The sequence below is a fragment of the Schistocerca nitens genome, chromosome 2 (assembly GCF_023898315.1).
Source record: "Schistocerca nitens isolate TAMUIC-IGC-003100 chromosome 2, iqSchNite1.1, whole genome shotgun sequence".
Lineage (NCBI taxonomy): Eukaryota > Metazoa > Arthropoda > Insecta > Orthoptera > Acrididae > Schistocerca > Schistocerca nitens.
In genome coordinates, this window is record NC_064615.1 from 628,678,523 (window position 1) to 628,696,100 (window position 17,578).

A 17,578-nucleotide genomic window follows, 5' to 3' on the forward strand; every position below is an offset into this window, starting at 1 on the left:
GCATTGTAGTCCTCATATACATTGTCCGCACAGTCTATCCTATACGACATCACGCATTCAACTGCCTCATCTTGCAGAAACGCTACTATCTCATCCGTCACTTCTCTCTGACACTGCGAAATTCCTTCGGTTCCTTTCTGACGAAATGCCAACTATGGCTACTGTTGTTGTAGATATAGTACAATGTTTGCTTTGTTTATCGTTGCCATTGCTCTCCTTTGTAGGCTCTGAGCACTATGGGACTCAACTTCTGAGGTCATTAGTCCCCTAGAACTTAGAACTAGTTAAACCTAACTAACCTAAGGACAGCACAAACATCCACGCCCGAGGCAGGATTCGAACCTGCGACCGTAGCGGTCTTGCGGTTCCAGACTGCAGCGCCTTTAACCGCACGGCCACTTCGGCCGGCTGCTCTCGTTTGTACCAGCACCACTAGCACTGCAGAACTGTTGTGAGTTATTCGTTGGCTAAGCAGTTCAACTGCACACCGTAGCCTCATGCTGTGTTCACCATGGGGTATCTCCAGTCCTGCCGCTTGTTTCCATTAGCAACCAATATCGTAGCTTCATAGAAGACAACACGTGGGTCGTCGAATGCCGTAAACATCATTGGCCTTGCACTCAAGTGGTTCCTTCTCAGTGATCGAACATCCGCCCTATCTGTGACTGGTTCCATTGCATCCACCTCCATTCTTATATATTCATTCCTTATTCGACCGAAGTGGGTTGCTTTCATGCTCCGCAGTAACCAATTCATTTCAGCAGCGTTAATTCTTCCCCCTCTGTCTCTCGTTCAATGTCAAAGACACTGAGCCATATATCAGAATGCTTTCAACCACAGCACACAGCTCTGCTTTCTTTGTTCGTACGGACATGTGCCGACTACAAAACAGATCATGTAATGAGCTAGTAGGCACCTTCGCTCGACTTATGCTATGGCTTAAGTAGTCGTCGCGAAGTACAGTCTTATCGATTAGTGGACCGAGGTATTTGAATATTTCCACATTTCTTACCATATCAAACTCAAAATCCAAATCCTCATCTTTCCCACTTTCAATAACAAGATATTCTGTTTGATCCATGTTGACTATTAGTCAAATATCCATTAACTTTTTCATTTGACACATGGCATCACGTTTCTACGGAGCCATAAGTAATTTATCGTCAGCAAACAGTAATGAATGTAAACTTTGATGCTATACTGTCGCACCTCAACTTTTGTACTTTATCTATTTCCATAAATTTTGGGCCTGTTTTCTATGAACTACTACGTAGGTCGTAAATGTCCAGTAATCAAAATGTGCAATGCTTTGCCGGCCGAAGTGGCCGTGCGGTTAAAGGCGCTGCAGTCTGGAACCGCAAGACCGCTACGGTCGCAGGTTCGAATCCTGCCTCGGGCATGGATGTTTGTGATGTCCTTAGGTTAGTTAGGTTTAACTAGTTCTAAGTTATAGGGGACTAATGACCTCAGCAGTTGAGTCCCATAGTGCTCAGAGCCATTTGAACCATTTATTTGCAATGCTTTACGTTACGTACATAGTGGTAAGGAATAATAATAGAGAATGTTGTTAATACGCAGGGTGTTGGGGGTATAAGTGCAGAACAACATTACATCAGTATTTACTTCATTTTCAGACTCATAATTATAGCTATTAGGAATAGTACCTTTTGGTTAGTACCTCCAAGCTCACATCGTACAAGCAAGCCATGGATGTTTATTTTCCCCTGTCCATCAGGAAACGTATTGAAGTGTGGTCACCTAGCTGCAATACGGACAGTGCATACTGACAGTTCACAATTTATGGCGTACTTACGATCACGCAGAAAACATCATGTACAAAATATGTGATGTGTTTGTGGGAAGACTGATAGAAGCAGAAAAAAACAAGTAACACACTGAAGTGGGTACCAGTTATCACAACATCTGCACATGACCCCTATCACTCTGTGCAATGAAGAATCGATACGGAATGTTTAAAATATATTCAAATAAAACCAACTGAAATAGAAGGAATACAATTAAAGTCATAAGGAACTAACCTTCAGCTTGAATTATAACGTTACCAGTGAAATTTAAAGCTGCCTGTTATATTCGTCGACGTCGATTTTTCATGTTTTATGCGTCTGCTAACTCGCGAGCAGTTTTGCTACGACAGTCTGTGCCCACTAATCGATATCGCTGCTGTAGTGAATGCTGGATCAGCCGTGATGGTTTGCCGTAACACCTTTCTTCAGACGAGCGGTTGTTCGGCCAATAGGAATTCGAGGTGGCCAGTGCTGGTAGCACGGTCTGTCCTGTTCTGTGGTCGTATAGTATGTTGCTTGTAAGGAGGAACCGTGCCTCCTCACAGGTATATCTAGTGAGAAAGAGATTGGTTGGTGATTACAACCAGGGTTTGCATGTGAAAATATATATCAAGAATTGCGACCTGCATTCCTCCGTGCACAAATGAAGAGATGTGAGGTTGTTTGGCGTGTCGTATTGATGCAAGCTATTCACGCCTGTACTGAGACATTAAGAATGATATTGTGGGACAAGCAGTTTCGATTAGTATCGCCCAGAACTCCTCTTCTCCATGCTAGGCATTTGTTTCCTCACCGACTTGTGTAACGCTTTTATTCATTCATTTAATGATTCCTTGCATTTTCATTGGTTTCACGAATCCTTTGTGAGCGAAGTCTTTTTCAAGCTATGATACAGATCCCATCTGGTCAATGTAACTTTAACTACGACCTTCATGTAAATGAATTTATCTTTGGGTTGCAATAATCAACAGTGTTAATAAATGTTCCTGTATTCATTCACACACGTTCCCAACATTAAACTGAGAGTAGATAATTATACAGCGTTTCTTTTCACAAAGTCACGTGGTCATGGATTTACATATTATTCAGCAGTGAGGATCCAACTGTGATCATTCGCCTTCAGTAAGAGAATCTACTGAGAATTGTTCTCCACATGTTGCATTTATTTAGTCAGCATAAGAGTGGTAGCACTATTTTTCGTACGTTTCTTACAGGTGACAGAATGAAGTGTTCCTCAAGATCTATAGAGCAGCAGATGCTGTGTCCTATTCCACACAATTTTCTTCTACACTCCTTAAAATAATTAAAGAATTAGGGGAACATGTGTGTCAACGTCCTGTAAATTAAACCTGTTTTGATACAGGCGGTACCTGGGCTATAATTGAATAGCTTCGGATCTTCGGCTTCAATGCATGCCACAACTGAAGTAATTCGCCATCTATCGGCTGTGTTACGCATTACAGTATGACGTAACCGCTCAGAAGGAAGTGAGCACTGGAGTCCCAGTGTTCCTTTCAAATGGTTCAAATGGCTCTGAGCACTATGGGACTGAACATCTGAGGTCATCAGTCCCATAGAACTACTTAAACCTAACTATCCTAAGGACACCACACACATCCAGGCAGGATTCGATCCTGCGACCGTAGCGGTCGCGTGGTTGCAGACTGAAGCGCCTAGAACCGCTCCGCAACACCGGCCGGCCTCAGTGTTGTCTAGTGAGGTACGCAGCTGGCCGTTGTTATCTGTGGATGTTGTTTTCAACCAGGCAAATGAAACGCGACATCATAATGCAGTTAAAGTTTCATTGCCAGTCTGTTTGATCCTAAAAAGATGTACTGTCCGTCGTGTTGCTGCAAATGCCAGTATCAATCTGTCATCCATAGGTTGTGGGCACGCAATAGGGACACATGTCAGTACACAGTGCGAGCTGGACAAGATCAGTGACATATTACATACCGAGTCGTAATGTAAAAAGCATTCTGGAGAAACCAGTGTTTCGGTCACGGTTACAGTGGTGTTGTTCTGGGTCTACTGATCAGTAGACCCGGAAGAAGGTTAGTGTAAACGTGACCGAAACCTTGGTGTCTCGAGTGTAGCTTTCTTACGTTATGACGCTGCTCGATACCCAGAAAACTTTTGTCAACTGACTCTTGCCGAAGAAGCCTACACAATTAAATTCATAAAACCTTAATCACAAAGTAAATTCTCCATAACTTTATAAATATAGCTGTCCCGCAAAATCTAAGACCAGTTTTAGAATCAGTACGACAATTACTTTAAGATGAGATTCTTTATATATCACTGAAATCTTATTGTCACGGCAGTTCCTGCTTTATTAAAAGTGGCGGGAGGATGGACGCTGAAAAATAAAGATTTGTGGGAACCAGAAGCATTAGAAATGAAATTTGTAAGACCTTTGACAGGCTGCACTGGGAAGACGAAAAAAAGAAACGAAATAAGAAAGGAAGAATTAGGGATTCAACCAATAATTCAAAAAGCCAATCAAACACAAAGACAAAAAATTGGCCGGATGGGAGTAGGACTAACGCACTGAGGGCCCTATTCTAACATAATTATGTATACAAACATTTAATTCATTTTGAGAATCGAGGATCTCGACGATTTTTGCCCGTCATCTACATTGATAGTGTTAAGATATTGGTCCCACGGTTTCCAATTTTTTCGAGGACGTTTTAATTTGAAGTCGGATAACAAATGACAAAACAAATATTATTTCGTTAGACATAATTAAGAATTAACCATTTTATGATTTTTTTTCCCCTTTACTGTGAAACCTTTCTTCTTGCTAGATATCATAAATCTTCGTCAAAGGGAAGTTTAAGAGCAACAGAAAGTGTGACATAAACGACCTTGTCTCTTGCTTGCATTGTCTTAGCAGATTACGTATATTATACCCCCAAGGGAGCACAGACGTGACAAATTTCAAGTTGATACGCCTAGTCGTCCCTGAGAAAAAGGGTTCTGAATAGTCGGACGGACAGGTAGACAGACAGACGGATAGCCGAGTGATGCTACAAGGGTTCCGATTTTACCAAGTGAGATACGAAACACTAAAAAACATTTGAGTGATCGTGTACTTCGTATGCTGGCACAAAGATTTTCCAAACGAGCAATGAATTATAAACCATGTGGCAAGAGAAATGTAGGAGGACCGTGGAAGAGATGGTGAAGCAGGAACAGGCTCTAGGCCTAAACCTGGAGTGCTTGAGGTAGAAGAAGACCTACGATTAACACCGCCAACTTTCAGTAATATATACGTTGTATTAAGATGTAACATACCGTATTTTATCGCGTAATTCGACCCTTTTTTCATCGAAAAATTTTCTTGAGAACACTATGGAGAGATTACACGAGTAGTAGATTGATGATTCTAGGAAGGGAAACTATGTATATTATGTAGGTAAAAGTTATATATACAGTAATTTGAGAAAAAAATGGTACCTACCTATCGGTATTTACTTTCGATTAACACAAAAGAACTGGATTCATACCACGGTTTCAGTAGCTAACAATGAAGAGCAGCAATGCATTGTTTCATTGTTTCTTTTCTATCAGTATTTTGCGGCCTACTTTTGTCACTATCATCACTATTTTCAGGCACAGATAACACATCTTCATTTTCACTATTCCACAGCATGTCGTGCTCGGAACCGTCAATGGGTAAGAAATTCCAGTTTTTTAAAACTCTTAACAAAATCGACACTAATTCTCTCTTACACGGATTATCCACTCGCACATCGTCGTATTCTTAATTTCTCCGCTCGAGTCGGCTTTACAAGACACTTTTTGAGCCAGTTGGAATAAAGGGAGTGTTACGCGGCATATCAGAAAACACTGGCGTTTAGTCAGCGTTACCAACGTGGGAGAGCAAATAGTCTTATTGCTGTCGCTCTTGTACATATTACGTAACGATGGAACTCTATTACTCCATGTAGTCTCGAGGTGAACGCTGGCACAAAGATGTTCTCCTTTGTAGACTGAGAGTTTGCTGTCTCATAAAACGAACCACCCAACCAATGCTTCCTCTAAAATCCTTTATGTCAATGTTGAGCGTGGCAGCTGAATCATTTCATAAGAGACAGCGCAACCACCATTCCAAAGTTCATTGACATAAGCAATTACACCATTATCAATTTCGGGATATTTCCCCGCTTCAGGACCACGGAAAAATTTGTAGCTTGCCTTTCCAGCCATGAGTTTATCTTTTTGTTTCCGTCATACCGTATTGAATTAAAATGTCTTCCTTCATTTGTATCAGCGTAAGATAATGTATTTAATTTAAATTTTGCCGTGTATTTTGATATTTCAACATTATGATAAATTGCAACAAACTGACCTAGAAATGTGTCTGTAAGTTCACTTTTCAAATTTATGGTCTGTTGTGACAATGGTAATGTTTAATGCCACGTACCACTGCATCACTTGAAGGCCGCTCCAGTAGGAACGAACCAGGAGAGGGAATTATGGGCGATGTAATAATTTGTTAACGATGAAAACTCGAAGGGAAGGGGGAAGCTTATGGGATAAAATACGGTAGACTGCTCTAATAAGACACGCTTATCAATCGTTACCAAGAAATCGAATATCATATGAGAGCGCCACCTGTCGACCAGCCGCTTAACCGGCTGAGGCGCCAGATTAGAAGTCTGACCGTACTTTCCACTTAGGCAATGCTGTTGTCAGTAACGAGAGCGAAGACGTACCCGCGTCGAGGTCTGGGTTGAAGGGCGCCGGCACGGCGTTCCTGAGGAGGGTGCCTATGAGGAGCGCCGGAAAGTGCGGCACGACGCGGCAGCCGAGCGCCACCACGTCCCCGGGGCCCACGCCGCGCATGCGCAGCTCCTCGGCCACGCAGGCCGCGCGCCTCGACAGCTCCCTGTACGACAGCCGCAGATCCTGTTCCCCGGGGTACACCTGCACACATCAAGTACAGCTAAACTCAAATTCAAGAGCACACATCTTGTAAAATCGACTGCAACTCTCATTTTTTTTACCTAGTAATTGAACATTTCTCCAATTCCCGTGATTCTATGTAGCACTAGTATTCAATGACTAAATTCGCCCTACAATAGAGTTACAAAATGTAGAAGCGTTGAGACTCATTCCATAAGCAAATGTGACGGTAATTTTTTCGGTACACATAATTAACATCGGTTCAGTAGTACCATTGGCTCTGTTCATAATATACGCTTTTAATGTTGAGTTGATTCGCACTTTTACTGGTTCTTTAAATACAAATGCTAAAATTTAATAAGGACACTTGAATGTATGTACTTAGGCCGGCCGCGGTGGTCTCGCGGTTCTAGGCGCGCAGTCCGGAACCGTGCGACTGCTACGGTCGCAGGTTCGAATCCTGCCTCGGGCATGGATGTGTGTGATGTCCTTAGGTTAGTTAGGTTTAAGTAGTTCTAAGTTCTAGTGGACTGATGACCACAGCAGTTGAGTCCCATAGTGCTCAGAGCCATTTGAACCATTTGTATGTACTTATAATGGTTCAAATGGCTATGAGGACTATAGGACTTAACTGCTGAGGTCATCATTCCCCTAGAACTTAGAACTAATTAAACCTAACTAACCTAAGGACATCACACACATCCATGCCCGAGGTAGGATTCGAACCTGCGACCGTAGCAGCAGCGCGGTTCCGGCCTGAAGCGCCTAGAACCGCTCGTTAACATTTATGGCAGGAAAAATAGGATTGTCTTTATGCATTCCGAGACGACTGTAAGTTGTTTAAAATGTCCACGTGTTTCCTACTATGTATTCGTCATGTTAACGCGTGTTTAGTATTTCCTTATTTTTGTCTACTCCTGTACATTATCACATCAGTGTTAAAACATTTCATCGATCGCAACCATTTTAAATTCGATATAATACTTGTTCCTAAATACATGACCATATTGTATCTTGGGACATTTTTTCACTTTTGAAAAACAAAGCTACTTTTCCAGAGTAATTTTTGAAATTTTAGAAGGAAAACTCCAGCATACAAAAAGTGAAGACTATTATTTAAAAATGAAATAAGAAAATATATTTAACTTGTATTACAGGTTTGGCTAGAAGCGGAATTCTGAAAAGTTCAAATGGTTCAATGGCTCTGAGCACTATGGGACTTAACATCTGAGGTCATCAGTCCCCTAGAACTTAGAACTACTTAAACGTAACTAACCTAAGGACATCACACACATCCATGCTCGAGGCAGGATTCGAACCTCCGACCGTAGCGGTCGCGCGGTTCCAGACTGTAGCGCCTAAAACCGCTCGGCCACTCCGGCCGGCTTACTTATAATGGAATTGTACTTCTTGTTCTACTTTTGTGTGATATTAATGTAAATTGCCACTAATGTGAAATAACTTAATAACTGATTAAATGCACAAGAAGACATCTGAGTGTGGAGAGATGGCGGGAGGTATAGAAGTATGTTAAGAGAAAATCTATACATGTATTGAAGAGTGAGACTGGTGTGAGGTGGTACTGGTTGTCTGGAGGGCCCAATAGAAACACCGTTGACAGTAAAGACTGATTTCATTTAACTTCATTTAACTTCAATACAATACTTCATTTAACTTCAATACAATACTTCCTCCTCAGGGGACACCGCCTTAACGTAGCACTGTCCGTGCGGGCGAGGAGGTTTGCGTGCTCCGGATCCGGAGGGCTATGCCGGCGGTAGCGTAGCCACCAGCAGGGTCACCCATGCCGGACAGGCCAAAGGGGAGGAGCCAGACAAAGTGTGTCCCACAACGATCTATCGCCTCCCTTTCCTATCCCAAACCTGTCCTCACCATTTCCTTTTCCTGTCATTCCCTGGTATATGTACAAAAGGGCAGAAAGACCTCTATAGGCGTGGAGAAGCCAATCTTTCTACGGGAGAAAACCCCGAATGAAAAATCCTGGTCCTCCAGGTTGGGGGTTGGCGACGGGCTACCAACCCGTCCTGGAAAAAAAATAATCACCGGTACTATCATCACAGAAGAGCCTCGGATAGGACTGATCTCTGTAAAACGACCTAAGCGGGAACAAGGACTACGGAAGGAAATACAACTAGGGACCTGGAATGTCAGAAGCCTATACCAACCTGGGGCAGCAAAATGTGTAGTAAGGGAGGCAGATAAGTATCAAATTGATCTATTGGCCCTGCAAGAAACAAGGTGGACAGAAACCGGAGCTACAGAAATGGAAAACTATGTCATATTCCATGGAGCCTCAGAAACAAACCACTCACTAGGAACTGGTTTTACAGTGAAGAAATCACTCTGTACCACTCTCATAGATTTTAAAACAATCAACCCCAGAATCTCACTCCTAACCATAGACACGGAGGAGGAGGAGGAGATTAGTGTTTAACGTCCCGTCGACAACGAGGTCATTAGAGACGGAGCGCAAGCTCGGGCGAGGGAATGATGGGGAAGGAAATCGGCCGTGCCCTTTCAAAGGAACCATCCCGGCATTTGCCTGAAGCGATTTAGGGAAATCACGGAAAACCTAAATCAGGATGGCCGGAGACGGGATTGAACCGTTGTCCTTCTCGAATGCGAGTCCAGTGTGCTAACCACTGCGCCACCTCGCTCGGTCATAGACACGGGAAAACACAAACTCACATATATAAATTGTCATGCCCCAGTCGAAGAAAGCGATGACATCAAAAAAGATATTTTCTACGAGGAATTAGAAACGGTTTTAGACAATGTACCAAGTGAACATTACAAAATTATCCTTGGAGATTTTAATGCGAAAATAGGGAAAGAAGCAGCCTTCATGGGGACCATCGGAAAGCACAGTTTACATGATGTGAGCAGTGATAATGGCACTAGGCTGGTTAGCTTTGCGACTGCAAAAGGCTTGTTTATAAGTAGTACTGATTTCGACAGGAAGAGAATATATAAAGGAACCTGGGTGTCTCCAGATGGGAAAACAGTGAACCAAATTGACCACCTAATTGTAGAGAAGAGAATAAAGAAGTGGATACAAAATGTTAGAACGGCAAGAGGTGCGGAATGTGGATCAGACCACTTCCTTGTCAGAGGAAGGATGAAAACAATATGGAGAGCCAGGAATCACAAAAGAATGCAAAGAGTCACTCGATATGACCATGAGAGTCTGACTGAAGATAATATAAGAAGAACTTTCAAGATAGCACTAACAAACCGTTTTGAGGCTTTGAATGAAGAGGAAGGAGATACTGTGGTGGATCAGAACTGGAAGGCGATTGCAGAGACCATTAAAGAAACAGCCCAAGAAGTAATCCCAAAGCAAACTACGGGAAAAAGAGTGTGGTTCAATGAGGAGTGTGAGGGAGCTATCAGGGAGAGAGAACGGGCCAAACTACTGTGGATACAAAGCAATATGCAAGAAGAAGAAAAATCGAAGTTTGAAGAAACACGACGGCAGACCCAAGCCACATTGAGGAAAGCAAAGAGAAAATATGTTAAAAGTATCATGGAGGAAGCTGAACAAGACTTTCATGGAAATAGGTATAAAGAACTTTATAGAAAAGTGAAAAGTTTTAAAGGAGGGACATACCATCAACACAGATTCATAAAAGATGCCAATGGAAGGATGTTAACAGAAGATCAAAAAATTGGAAGAAGATGGATGGCCGGCCGCGGTGGTCTAGCGGTTCTGGCGCTGCAGTCCGGAGCCGCGGGACTGCTACGGTCGCGGGTTCGAATCCCGCCTCGGGCATGGGTGTGTGTGATGTCCTTAGGTTAGTTAGGTTTAAGTAGTTCTAAGTTCTAGGGGACTTATGACCTAAGATGTTGAGTCCCATAGTACTCAGAGCCATTTTTTGAAGAAGATGGATGGAATACTTCAGAGAATTACTAAACTCTGATGAACCAACCGAACTACTTGAGTTTGATGAACCAGTAACAGTAGACCCAGAATATCCTCCACCCACCATTGAAGAGATAAGGAACCAGATTAAAAACCTTAAGAATGGTAAAAGTCCAGGTGAGGACGGTATTCCTGCTGAACTTCTCAAGGCTGGAGATGAAATCCTCTGTTTCAAAATCCACAAGCTAATCGAGCAAATTTGGGTCAGACATGAAATACCAGAGGAATGGAAGGTAGCTGTGATATGCCCCATATATAAAAAGAAAGACAAATCCGTATGTGACAACTACAGGGGCATAGCGCTACTCAACACCTGCTATAAGATCTTCTCCAACTGCCTATTGGAACGAATAAAACCTATAGCAACAGACATAATTGGAGAATACCAAGGAGGTTTCCAGGCAGGGCGATCAACCACGGACCAGATTTTTGTCCTAAAACAGGTCTGTGAAAAAATGTACGAATACGGACGAGAGTTACATCTCCTGTTTGTAGACTTCAAGAAGGCTTACGACAGTATACATAGACCTAGCCTGATTAGAACTATGACGGAGTTTGGTATACCAAAGAAGTTGGTCAAACTGGTAGAGGTATGCCTAAATGACACAAAACTTAAGGTTAAGGTAGGCAATCAAATGACAGAAAACTTCCAAGTTGTAACAGGATTACGCCAAGGAGATGGGCTATCACCTGTCCTCTTCAACCTGGCACTTGAGAAGGTAATGCGGGATTTCAACAAAGAAAACATCAAGGGCATTCAAATTGGTAATGAACACATTACATATCTGGCCTATGCAGACGACATTGCACTATTAGCATGCACACAAGAAGATCTGAAGAGAAGTATCCAGACCTTGGAGTTATTGGCAGCTAGGATCGGTCTACAAATTAGCTCTGAAAAGACAGAGTATATGACCATAGGAAGAAAGATCCAGAACTCTCAAGATTTAATTGTGAACAACACCAGGTATAAACATGTGAAAGAGTTCAAATACCTTGGATCATTTTTTACAGAAGTAACATCAACTGAAGCAGAGATAAAAGCACGACTGCAGGCGGGAAACAGATACTATCACTCTCTAGACCCTATATTAAAATGTAGAAGTGTCTCGCAACAACTAAAGCTACGGTTGTATAAGACATTAATAATGCCAGTAGTACTTTATGGTTCTCCAACCTGGAGCACTCGAAAACAAGACCTTAAGCGACTGATAACATTTGAAAGGAAAGTCCTCAGGAAAATATTTGGACCAGTCAGAGATCAGACTACTGGAGAATGGAGAAGACCCCATAACACTGAATTAGAAGAGCTGTACCAGGAGCCTAACATCTTGCGAGTGATGAGAAGCAAAAGACTGCAATGGGCTGGACATGTTGTTAGAATGGAGGCAAGAAGATGGCCCAAAATCACAATGGACTGGATCCCGTCAGGCAGCAGACCAGTGGGAAGACCTAGAAAGAGGTGGATCGATGGAGTGAGAGAAGACCTGTTGCAGCTGGGAGTCACGGAAAACTGGAGACAGATAGCAGAAGACAGAGACGGATGGAGAGCTCTAACTGTGGTGGCGCGCGGTCCTCTGGGCCTGATCGCGTGAAGAAGAAGAAGAAGAAGAAGACATGACGTGTTACGGCTCAGCGAGACAAGCACGCCTCCCTCTGTCGTTCTTGGCGGGGCTCACGCACGAACGGCGGTGTCCACCCTGGATGCTGAGGCGGCGCCCTCCTGTGCTGATGGTAGGCCGGCGACCTTTGGATGCCACAGCCGTTCACGTCAGTGGTGCGCTACTTCCCTTGGCCGCTTGAAGCCCTGGTGATCCTTCACTCTACACTCGTCTCCACGGCAGCACGTGGAGGTGGCTGTGCGCCGGGTTCAACTGACTCCCTCTGGCACGTATCGGACGGCGGCTTCTGACTTAGTGCTGGAGGCAGGTGCAGCCTGGTCTCGAACCCTAGGCTGCTGCTGGCGGTCTCTAGTCGTCTTGTTGTCCAGAGTAACTTCGGCGTCGTAGTGGTGCTGCTGGTCTCCAGTGACGAGAAGTGCCTCTACCTCAAAATTCAGACTCATTTACATGCCTCTGTCGCACATTCGTTTCTCTAAAACCCAGTACCTAGTCACATCATCCACAACAAGAGTTTCCCTGGTGTGATGACATCAACCTACTTCCTACATGGTTAACACTGCGCGGTGCAGTTCACTTCAGTGCTCGGATATCCTCGTCTCGCAATCCCCTTGCACGTCTAGCATCATGACCCACGGCAGATGCTAATGCAACGCACTACCGTGACTGTTTCACTACTTCTTTTACGTTTTCAAAAAACTTATTACTTTTCCTCATTGTCTACACAGCAACGCTGCACTGCCTCCTGCACGGAGAAGACTCGGCCCCTCACTGTAGCCACGTTTCCTGCTACTGTTACTCTCCCATTCTAGAACAGATACAGCCCTATCGACGTGATCATCAACTTTACGAACTCGTCTCCTCTTTGTTTTCCTCTGTTCGTCCTGCTTCTGAAAAATATATGTGCCCGTACCAATTACGCCACAATAGCTGCACTTTGTGCATTCCCCCGTAGTATCTAACAGAACAAAATTACCTGCAGTTCCACTCCGCACGACGCAAAAATCGCCGGTATATGTACCTCCCTGTGCGTCTGGCGCAGGCTCTCTGGCACTAACTTCATCACCCAATGGGGCAAATACTACCGCACTTGCATCATCCGTGTTGCTGTCCCCGCGGTTAGTCACTCTGGTACTGCCCACATCCAGACTCCACAATTCTATTGCATATTGGAGATGGTACATCTGCATTAGTTTCCTTTACTTCAGCAATTTCATTACTCTGTGCATCACACGCATTCTCAGAAACTTGTATTATGACATCATCTATATTTAATTGTTTCACTAAAAAAAATTGTCTAAACAACTGGGACAGTGTGTCCTACTCTTCACAGAATCGACAGGTTCAACTGCACCAACGGTAGTTGGACGTTTTACAGGAACATGTAAATTATGCACAAGCCTGCTCCTCTTCTTTCAGCTTCCTCTTTCTCCATTCTTTCCATCCTCTCGATAATCCACACATACCGAGGCCCGTTTTCCATTATCCATTTCTCGTTCTCTCTCCACAACTCCTCCTACACTCCTGACTTTTGTGATAAGTTATTTTCGTCACCTCAGCATCAAGTGTTTCTAATCTCTCCCCACTCCATCTTTTCCGCATGCAACTTGTCTGCTTCCAGCTGGAAGCGGTTGGTAAAATAGTCCAATGGCCGAATCCTGAAATCTTTCTGACAGTGGTCAGCATAAAACGGAGTCCCATAATCAGAAATGAATGTTGGGGGCAGGGGCAGGAATCTTGCATCGCTGTCCTGGACAACGTCCTACTGGGATTGTTTGAGGTGTCAAGTGTTATTAGGTGTCAAGTGTGTATCTGTCTCGTATGTGTGGCTCTGGTTAGTACTTATATGGTGCAGTGTTGGGTCTGTGTTATGGATGAAGGGGAGGGAGAGGCCGAAAACCGGTATTGCTTGTATGTAGCCTCCTCCTCCTCTCGAACAGCACCAAGGGGGCAACCCAGTTTAAGGTCCCCATCTGACAGACGTATCTCCATCAAATGTGGTACAGGAAGTTTGGAATTTAATCCAGGATACTGGCGCAAAGGCTGATCATCGGAAATCGTATACCACCGCTCAGACTCCGCTTGGTAGCCAAATATTATTACTGAAAATTTTCCACCCCAGGATTCGATCCAGCTTATCTTCCTGTTGAGCTCCACTGCACAGGAGTGCGTTAGCGACCTCTTCTACGGAGGTGGGTAGTCGCACTGCGGCAGGGGTTTTAATTATTGATTTCAGAGTGCTGAGAAGTTTAACCCCGTTTCACGACATAAAGTGAGGAATGTGACTCTTATTTAAATTGATATACTAGGATAGTACTTTTGAGTGTTAATCCGAGTCCGCCAACGAATGTTTCCGATTGCACGTAAGCATCAGTAATTCGCGCAATGCGCCTATGCCTGGACGCGACCACAGCAGTGGGTAGGATTTCACCACAGAAGCTGCGAATAACAGACGAAAGGAATGTTGCACTACGGCTGCCTCCAGTACCACGGTAGGTATACCTCCTATCATCCTGTACTTCCTTCTCGTCAGTGCTTTCCACATCAACCGTTCCTCGCCTATTCTGGGGAGATGTTCTTCATTTCTTATCTTATCGATCCATTTTTCGGATTTCTTCCGTAGGACTACATCTGAAACACTTAGATTATCTTTCCTAAGGTCCATGATTCACTTCTATACAGTAATGAGCAAGTGGACGTAATTTTTGAATTTGTTTCTCAAACTAAATACTGTTTTTGTCACTGGGTGATTATAATTAAAGTGCAGCTACCATACGGACGTCCATTTCGGGGTGTAATTATCATATGGCAACGAAACTTGGTAGATATGTCGATGCGTTAATGCAGAACTTATTTACGCTGGAAAAAATATAAGTTCAAACTGTAGCGCTGCACGTCGTTTGTATGGTGGTATGACATCGACGCTGTCGTTTGAAACGTGAGTGAATTGTGTGGCTGACATCATGTCCTGTTAGTGAAACTGTTTTATGCGAACGGCTGTTATTACTGTGCCGTACTGAGAGAGAGTCGCTCTCCTGAGAGGCCTGAGGAGAGACCCGTTGTAATCAAATTGTTTAAAGAAGCTGATAATGAAATTCGAAAACACCAATGCTGTAGCACCTGGAAGAGGAAGGCGACATATCACGGTGGAAGTTATTGCCGAGGTTGCTGTTGTTGTTGTAACTGACCATGCTGCACGTGGCGCGAGTAGTGCTAATGCTAGAACTTAGAACTACTTAAACCTAACTAACCTAAGGATATCACAAACATCCATGCCCGAGGCAGGATTAGCGCCTAGAACCGCTCGGCCACCCCTGCCGGCTACGTACTTGGGTCTCTTTCCGTTATGTTTCTGGATGCAACGTCGGAAGAGTGGCTGCTTGAATTCTTTTATGGGAACGGTCTAATAGGAACAAGAAATTTGCCTTAATTTCTTTTATTTTTAAAGGTATTTTTACTAGTATCTTACCTAGATATTCTTGGAATCTTTCTTCGAAGGTCTCTCAGCACATATTTTTCATAAATTTCCGTGAATTTGCCATCTGTTAAGCTAGGTTAGAGATTAACGTTTCTGTGACGTCGTGATGATTAGCTATGGAGCATAGCTCATTTGCAAAAGTGTAGGTGAGGAGGCTACCACTGCCTGATTAATGCGCCATCCCATCAAATATTTCGGTAAACCAAGGGAAACTTAAATCAGGACACCTGAAACAGCTTCTGTCGAATTCGAGCTAAGAATTTTAAACACCACTCCACTTCCCTATGACTACAATCGTTGCCGTTTTACAGCGACAGTCACTGTATTCTTTTCAGCATATGCTACAGTTAATTCCCTCATTGGTCAGTTACTGTTAATTCTTCCGAACTGCATCGAAACCAAAAAAGACGGAAGCATACTTGTCATTTATATCCTCATAATGTTGTTGTTGTTGTTGTCTTCAGTCCTGAGACTGGTGTGATGCAGCTCTCCATGATACTCTATCCTGTGCAAGCTTCTTCATCTCCCAGTACTTACTGCAACCTACATCCTTCCGAATCTGCTTAGTGTATTCATCTCTTGGTCTCCCTCTACGATTTTTACCCTCCACGCCGCCCTCCAATACTAAACTGGTGATCCCTTGATGCCTCAGAACATGTCCTACCAACCGTTAATGTTTGATTATTCGTAAGACAAAATTACAGAAAGTAACCCGCCATCCACACCAAAGTTGTCAAAAATTGCCTTGAGGCTGCACACAGAAATGTCATCTTCTTAGTACGCTATAGAATAATGGATCTCCAGTTACAGGTATCATACTTGATTTGATTTGTTCTTATTCAATATCTTGAATGTGTCTTATCAATACACCTGCTTTTTGGCCTTGGTGTAGTGATTACGTGAGTCGCACACCGCATGAAGGTGGCGGTTATTTCGTATCTCGGCTTTAAAAACACAACATGCAAACATGTAGAACGATGTTTACACGATTTGCAGACAGATGGCTCTCACGATAAAAAGGGGTGGCTGCGTAGTGAAGAAAGACAGACCGCCAGTGTAAAAACAAATGACAACTCCACAATCCGAAATATGGCATAAGGTTCTGACGCTAAAGCGAATAGAAAAATAATGCCAGGACAAAAGCAAACTTGTTTCAATAGCAGTCTTACAGCTACATTTTTGTTATTTTATTTCTTTGCGATTATTTTGTGGGTCGCAGTGCTCATTCTTGTTATCGGCTAAGCTGCCAAGCTGAAACCTGCTGTCATCATATCCTTTTAAAATAATCGAGAAGATGATGGATAAATAAACGGCTCGTGGTCCAACAAATTATTTCTGGGGTAAGCTGCTTCTTTTTGGTCATTTATCTCATTGTTCCTGGAACACTGAAATTCTTGTTTCCCACACGCTCCCTGCTTATTACAGATGAGTCAGTATGTACGTCTACGCGCCGTCCTCAAATGGGACGAGTCAGCTAACGACATGGAGCCTTACGATTTTGTGATGACAGTTCCTGTTATTTCACACTGAGGAGTCATTGCCTCATTTACAACACAAAATAAGTTCTGCGATATTTCGGCAATGTGTTACCAAATTAGAGGCAAGATCACTCGATACGCCAGAAATAGAACTAATGATATTCAGTATTGTATTTGCCGTTTTCAGCTGAAGCCCATATTTGGTGTGTTTTATATTAACTTACATCCTACGAAAATATACTGTCTCTCAGCATCAGTACATTGAGGACCTTTCAAAACTGCGTCGTTATACATACGATGCTTTGAATTTTCGTAATATATTACACATACAGGATGCCCCA

General features: G+C 43.3%; 1 protein-coding gene across 4 annotated transcripts in view; it reads right to left on the minus strand.

Moving 5' to 3' along the window:
• LOC126236730 (luciferin 4-monooxygenase-like) overlaps positions 1 to 17,578 on the minus strand; it is a 223,639-nt gene that overhangs the window by 65,667 nt on the left and 140,394 nt on the right. For 2 of the 4 annotated variants that reach the window (XM_049946259.1, XM_049946258.1), the window contains exon 2: positions 6,530 to 6,740. The exons of the other annotated variants lie outside the window; for them this stretch is intronic. In XM_049946259.1, the coding sequence (XP_049802216.1) occupies positions 6,530 to 6,740 (211 nt within the window). The remainder of the gene's footprint in view (positions 1 to 6,529; positions 6,741 to 17,578) is intronic. 4 annotated transcript variants of the gene reach the window in all.